This window comes from Arachis ipaensis, chromosome B08, assembly GCF_000816755.2.
Source record: "Arachis ipaensis cultivar K30076 chromosome B08, Araip1.1, whole genome shotgun sequence".
NCBI lineage: Eukaryota > Viridiplantae > Streptophyta > Magnoliopsida > Fabales > Fabaceae > Arachis > Arachis ipaensis.
Window position 1 is genome coordinate 114,872,577 of NC_029792.2, and position 7,087 is coordinate 114,879,663.

The 7,087-nt window shown below is 34.9% G+C and overlaps 1 protein-coding gene across 1 annotated transcript in view; it reads left to right on the forward strand.

Annotated features, from left to right (window-relative positions):
* Positions 527 to 7,087, forward strand: part of LOC107612054 (germin-like protein subfamily 3 member 4) — a 22,789-nt gene continuing 16,228 nt past the window's right edge. The window contains exons 1-2 of the mRNA XM_016313887.2: positions 527 to 559; positions 1,837 to 2,150. Of these exons, the coding sequence (XP_016169373.2) occupies positions 527 to 559; positions 1,837 to 2,150 (347 nt within the window). The remainder of the gene's footprint in view (positions 560 to 1,836; positions 2,151 to 7,087) is intronic.

Consider the following 7,087-nt stretch of genomic DNA (forward strand, 5'->3'; position numbering starts at 1 on the left):
CATAGATTCTTTTGACTGGGTAGATTCCTGCGTTGTGTAACTCTTCTTCTTGTAAAATTCTTCAATTTCTGATTTGGGTGATAATAGATTCTCTGGGGAGTTTTCTGAGTTTGTTACTAAGTTTTGTGGGTTGAAATAGCTTGATTCAAGGAACAATCAGTGTTTGTTGGCTCAATTAAAAAAAAATCAGTTTTCCCTTTTTTAAATAAAAAATTAAATTATGAAATTGAGCTATGAAGTGACGGTGTGGGTTGATGGCTTCATCCTGTTGAATGATGATATAATAATTCCACTGTTGTTTTATTTATTCATTTATTGAAGCTTTACCCTTTATGTTTTTCTGTATAATCAAACTGAACCAAAAAGTTTTGTTTTTTCCTCCTAAACTTTAGCTTTAATCCTTTTAAAAACTTGAGCTCTGAAATGTATATTATTTATATATACTATTGTTTTATTTATATATATACTTTTGCTCCTTTTTCCTGTAAACAGTAATAACACACACATTTCTTTCTTGGCTTGAACCATGGCTCCTTCTAGATTTGCCTACTGCTTAGCTGTAACCATGTCCAACTTTTTCTTCTCCCTTTTCTTTTCCTCGTTATTTAATCATGAATATAATAGTAACAATAATAATTACTCCTTTTAATTTACTTGTGCTATGCCTGTTTATGTTTGTAGATCATATTAGTATTTTGTAATATGTATTATGAGTTTGTATTTGCAAGACATTACTACACTCTGCAGTATAGCAGCCTTTTCCTCTTCTTTTTAATCATTAGTGCATGCATCATCTTAATTAATTTTATGAGATTATCAAAGATTCATAATCCAATCTTCATCATTATTACATTTCAATGCTGCTTATTATACATGCTATATAGCTCTAAACATTTCAAATCTATGTATTCCATCATTATCATTATTATTAGATTAATGTTGTTCATCTAAGGAATGTTGTGGTTAGAAATGATGACTTGAACTTGAACTTGACCCCACTAGGCTAGAGGAGCCACTTTACTTATTCATGTGACTTAAAGCCTTGTGTTAAGTGTTAACAAGACTGAAATGTATATTATTTATATATACTATTGTTTTTATTCAGTGTTTCCTAGAGTAGAGCCATCAAAATTTTGTTGTTCTTGAGTCAATGTCCTTTTACCTCTTGAGTCAATTTTGTTGTTCTCTATGAGGACAAGCTGATAGCTATTACCCTCCGTTCTTTCTAATTTTTTTTTTCCATTTCAAATCATTTTAGTGTGTTGTAGTGATTCTGTTTCTTTTGATCATTTAGGTTATGCATGTGTATTCATAAAGAGTAGAAAATCTCTGATTTTATTCTGATTTTGTATTTTGAATTTTGATTTTATTCTGATTTTGTAATTGTGCATTCTGATCTTTATACATTTATATGATTTATGTTAATTTTATACCCTCAGCTTTAAATCTTGATTTGCAAACTTCTATATGATTTTCAGGTTTAAATCTTGATTTGTAAACTTTTAATGATGATGATATTGAAAGTGATCAAGAATAAGGGTTGAAGTTTCCTTTATATCTAATATTGTAATTTCTTTATTATGGTGTTAAATTTGTAGTGATTTAACACTTTTTTTTTAATTTCAAGTTATTTGAGCTAATGACATTGTATGAATTTTATGTTTGTAGTTTAATTTATCTATGAATTTTAAGTTTTTGTCTTAATTTATATATGAATATGTAAAAATTAAAATATTTAATTTTTATAGGGGCGGGTAGGGGTGGGGTGGGTACTACGGCGGGGCGGGGTCGGGTAGGGTAAAAACCCGCCCCTACCCACCCCACTGCCACCCCTAGAGAGAGAGGGTGCTCAAAGGGGGGAGAAGGAGAAGGAAGGAGAGGAGGAAAAGGCCTGGCTGCCCTCGTCACTGCCAGCTCCGTCACCGTCGTTACCATTGGAGCTGCGCGAGGCCATCGTCACCATTGGAGCTTCGTAAAGCCGTCATCGCCATCGCCATCGTCGCCATCGATGGTTCTCTTAGTCGTTTGTGGGCTGTCACCTTTTCTGCTTCTGTTGTCACGCCGTCGTCTGCCCCTCTGGACGTCACTGTTTTTGAATCGCGCCCTGTCACTTGTTCTCTACCTCCTCGGTTTGGCCCACCTCTAATTAGGTAACTCAAGTGTCTCTTGTTCTGTGTTTTTAATTGATTTGGTATAATGCTGCCTATTTTGGTCACTGGTTCTCTGGATGGAAGTGCATTTTCTATTTTGGTCACTGGTTCTCTGGCTGAAAATTCTTTTTCTTTATGAATTTCGTTGATTGTTGATTATTGCTACGATGATGTTGGTTTGTTCTGCCATTGGTTAATTTGTTGATTGAATTTTTTTCTTTAATGAGATTTTGTTTTAGAAATGTTAGGAGAAAATAGTTCTGCGTCGTCGTCGGTTCCTGTTCTGTCATCCGCTGTTGTTCCATGTTCTCCTCTCCGCTTGCATCCGCTGCGCCGTCCCCCACCTCACCCACTGAGGTTCGGTTACGGTGTGTGTTCGGATTAAGCTTATTTTCTATTATAAATCAAAGAGTCATTTAGCTGAACATATTGTCTCTATGTAAAAAGTTAAGCATAGAAGTTTTGTTTTAATTCAATTTAGTTTGAAATTAAGCTAAGTTATTTTATTGAGCATAATATTAATGTTAATGGTTGTTTCTTAATTGCTGGTTGGTTTATTTTTTTAGCATGTAAAGTGGCTGGAAATTCCGAGTTGATTCTCTCAATGGATGTCTTAATGTTTCACAAAATGAGTGTTTAAATTATGGTAATATTCAGGGACAAAACTTTGTTTGATGACTCAGCTGCGGACATTCTCGGTGGTAGCAGACTTGGAAACAAATTCCGCGGCTTGTCTGAGAGCCAAGTCCTTAGGAGTTCCTCAACAGATAAAGAGAGAGCAAGCAATGTTGCTAAGATCAAAGTTGTGGTATGCTTTGTATTACATATTTCTCTTCTATGCTTCTTGTAGTTTGCATTTTGTTTGATGCTAATCAATGTTCTTTTAGTTACTTTAGCAGTTACATGTTGACTGAGAATGCTACTTGCTGCTTCAGGTTCTTAGTCAAAAATGGCTTGACTAGTGTCCACGAGTATAGATTTTAAACTTTAAAGTTTTTTGAGTGTGCAAACAATGAATTAATTGATTTTGATTTGGATTTGAATTTAGTTTGGTGCATTTATTTACTTATTTTTTAGAGTTCTCTATTATAATATCTATATATTTATTTTTATGAAATAAGATCATGAGAATTCTAGAAAATTTCACAAATGTGTAATGTAATCAATACTCCTCTTTGATGCATATTTGTGTAACTCTAAGCATCTCTCGAAATAAATCAAACTTTGATCTTGGTAATGGCTTGGTGAAGATGTCAGCCAGTTGCTTATTTGTGTTGCAATACTTGATCTTTATCTTTTTCTCCAATATGGCTTCTCGTATAAAATGATACTTGATAGCAATGTGTTTGGTTCTACTATGATAGACTAGATTTTTTGCCATTATTATTGCTGATTTGCTATCACACAACATAGTTGTTGGTTCTTCTTGTTGCTCTCCTATGTCTTCGAATATTTTCCTCAGCCATATTGCTTAACTAGTAGTATTTGCGGATGCAACATACTCAGCTTCAACAGATGATTGAGCCACAGTTTCTCTTTTTTTATGCCCAAGATAATACTCCTGATCCTAATGTAAATGCATATCCAGAAGTACTTTTTATGTCGTCAATTGATCTTGCCCAATCACTATCAGTATATCTAAGTAGTTTTGGATCTTCAGTAGATTCATAGTGAATGCCATCATCCTTTGTACCTTATAGATATCTTAAGATCTTTCTTGTAGTTCCATAGTGCTTCTGACTTGGCTTTTGCATGAATATTGATAGTAGACTTGTTGCATACATGATGTTGAGTCTTGTGGTAGTTAGATAAAGGAGACTTCCAATTAGACTTCTCTATTACAAAGCATCTGCCTCTCCAGATCCATATTCTTTTTGTGATTTCTCATTATGGACTAGAGGAGTAGATACTGTTTTGTAATTATTCATCTTGAACATTTGTAGCAAATTTTCAGTATATTTCTTTTGCGAGATAAAAATTTTGTCTTCATTTTGGCTTACCTCAATGCCAAGAAAATAGTGCATTAATCCTGAGTCAGTCATCTCAAATGTCTATTTCATTTATTCTTTGAATTCTTCGATCATGGTCTCATTGTTTCCTGTGTAGATAAGATTGTCCACATACAAGAAAACTATGAGAGTGTTTGAATTACCTTGTGTCTTGTGTAGAGTGTAGGCTCACTTTTACTCCTCCTGAATTCATGATCAATGAAACATTTGTCAATTCGACTGTACCATGCTCGCGGAGCTTGCTTGAGTCCATGAGTACTTTCTTTAGCCTTAGCACCTTGTCTTCATGTCCTTCTACAATGAACCCTTATGATTGATCAACGTATACTTCTTCCACTAGTTCTCCATTGAGAAAGGCAAATTTTACGTCCAAAATTGATAGATCTTTCATTGTTTTTGGGTGGCTAGTGCAATGAGTGCTCTTATTGTATCTAGGCGAGCTACAAGTACAAATGTCTCTATGTAATCTATCCTGAGAATTTGTGCATATCCTTTAGCTATGAACCTTGGCTTATGCTTCTGAATGGATCCATCAAGATTGAGCTTAGTCTTGTATATCCATTTGACTTCAATGACATCTTTATTTGAAGGACGATGATCTACCAACACCCATGTGTTGTTCTTCTCGATTATCTTGATTTCTTCTTCCATGGCATTTCTCCATTCTTCTTACTTTTCTACTTCTTCAAAACTTGTAGGCTCGATCTTAGCAAAATTATATGTTTCTTATATATCTTGTAGAGGCTTAGTTTTTCTTGGAAGAGAATCAGTGGTTGCTTCTACTGTTGGAGTAGTTGTGCTTACTTCTTCACGTTCTTGTTCTTCTAGTCTTGTAGGTGGTTGCTGTAATACATCAATGCTTCCTTTCTTAACTTTTTCAACTTCCTAATTCCATAAAGCATTTTTGTCAAAATCCACGTCTCGACTGATTATGAATTTCTTCATTTGCAAGTTATAAACACAATATCCTTTTGATTGTGTACTATACCCAAGGAAGATTCTGTCTCAACGAGCTTGCTTCTTTTTTGTGTAGAAATGTGGACATCGCATATACATCCAAAGACTCTTAGATGCTTTGTGGAAGGTTTTCATCCACTCCATGCTTCGATTGGAGTTTTATTTTCTACTGCCTTAGTGGGACAATGATTTAGTAGGTATACTGTTGTGTAAACAGCTTCTACCCGGCATATGTTTCACAGATTTTTCTCCTTGAGGATTGAGCGTGCCATCTCTATCATAGTTCTATTTTTTTCCTCTCATATACTTCATTTTGCTCAAGAGCATATCCCACTGTGAGTTGACACTCGACACCCTCTTCTTCACATAATTTATTAAATTCTTTGGAAGTGTATTTAATTCCTCTGTCACTACGAAGTACCTTGAAGTTACAACCTCTTTGATTTTCTACGTATTACTTGAACTTCTTGAAGATGCCAAAAACCTTTGATCTTTCATGTAGAAAATATACCCACGTTATTCTAGTATAATCATTGATGAAAAGAATAAAGTACCTATTGTTATTGAGTGATGGGGTCTTCATTGGACCACAAACGTCAGTGTGAACCAATACAAGCATCTCCTTGGCTCGCTAAGCTCTTTCAGAAGGAAATGATTGATGATGTTGCTTGCCAAGTAAGCATCCTTCACAAGGTTGATTAATCTCTGTGATGCTTGGTAGATCTCTCATTCATTGCTTTTGATGTAGCAGCTTTAATCCATGAAAGTGAAAATGACCAAATCTTCGATGCCATAGCCATGAATTATCTTCTTGTGCCTTTAATGCAGTTTCTATGATATAACTCCATTTTAGTGGAAATCTCATGTTCTTCATTTTCACTATTGCTAGAAGTCTTCTAATTTTTCTTTTTAGTTTTTCCTGTCTTGGTGTGGACGATGATTGTACCTTTGCCATTCGTTTGCATGATCGTTCTGTCTCCAAGTCTGATGCCAAATCGAATAGATTTATTGATGTCACTGAATAGGATTTGATCACCTGTCATGTGATTACTGTAATCACTATCGAGATACCATATGTTACCTTTCTTCTTGCACTCTTCTTGTGATGTTGCATAAAAGAGCCACTCTTCCCTGTCATTTTTTTTTCAGAGAAGTTTGTGCGATGATTAATCATCATCCTGTAGTCTTTCTCCATATGCCCAAACTTTTTATAATTGCGACATTGTGGTTTCCCACGATGCCAACAATCCTTCTCTAGGTGGTTGGTTTTCTTTCATATGCCACATGGAGAATATTGCCTCCTATCTTGAGTTTTATTTTCTATTTTTCTAGAAGCGTCTGAACTTTTAGAATATTTTTGTCTTTTTTCTCTTCTTTTATTTAGATTCTGAGATTTTATATTGAACTTAGACTGAAATGTATTTTCTATTGAATCTTCATCATCTCGACTTGCTAGTTTTTGTTCAAAAGCGTGTAGTGACTTCTTAACTCTGCTAGTGTTAGTGTTGATAAATCCTTAGTTTCCTCAATTGCAGCACTTTAAGATCGAATTCGGAAGGCAAACTAATAAGTATTTTTTCACTATCTTTTTTATTGGACAAGTGGTGCACGAAATTGTGATGTCCAGGCTCAAACAATCCCTGGTAATGGCTCCAAAGCTTGGTGCTTTGATCTTAATTCATAATTGTCACAACTTCGATACAACTAACCAGCAAGTGCACTGGGTCGTCCAAGAAATACCTTACGTGAGTAAGGGTCGAATCCCACGGAGATTGTTGGTATGAAGCAAGCTATGGTCACCTTGTAAATCTCAGTCAGGCAGATATAAAGTGATAATGGTGTTTTCGAATTTAATATAATAAAATAGGGATAGAAATACTTATGTAAATCATTGGTAAGAATTTCAGATAAGCGAATGGGGATGCTTTTCGTTCCTCTGAACCTCTGCTTTCCTGCTATCTTCATCCAATC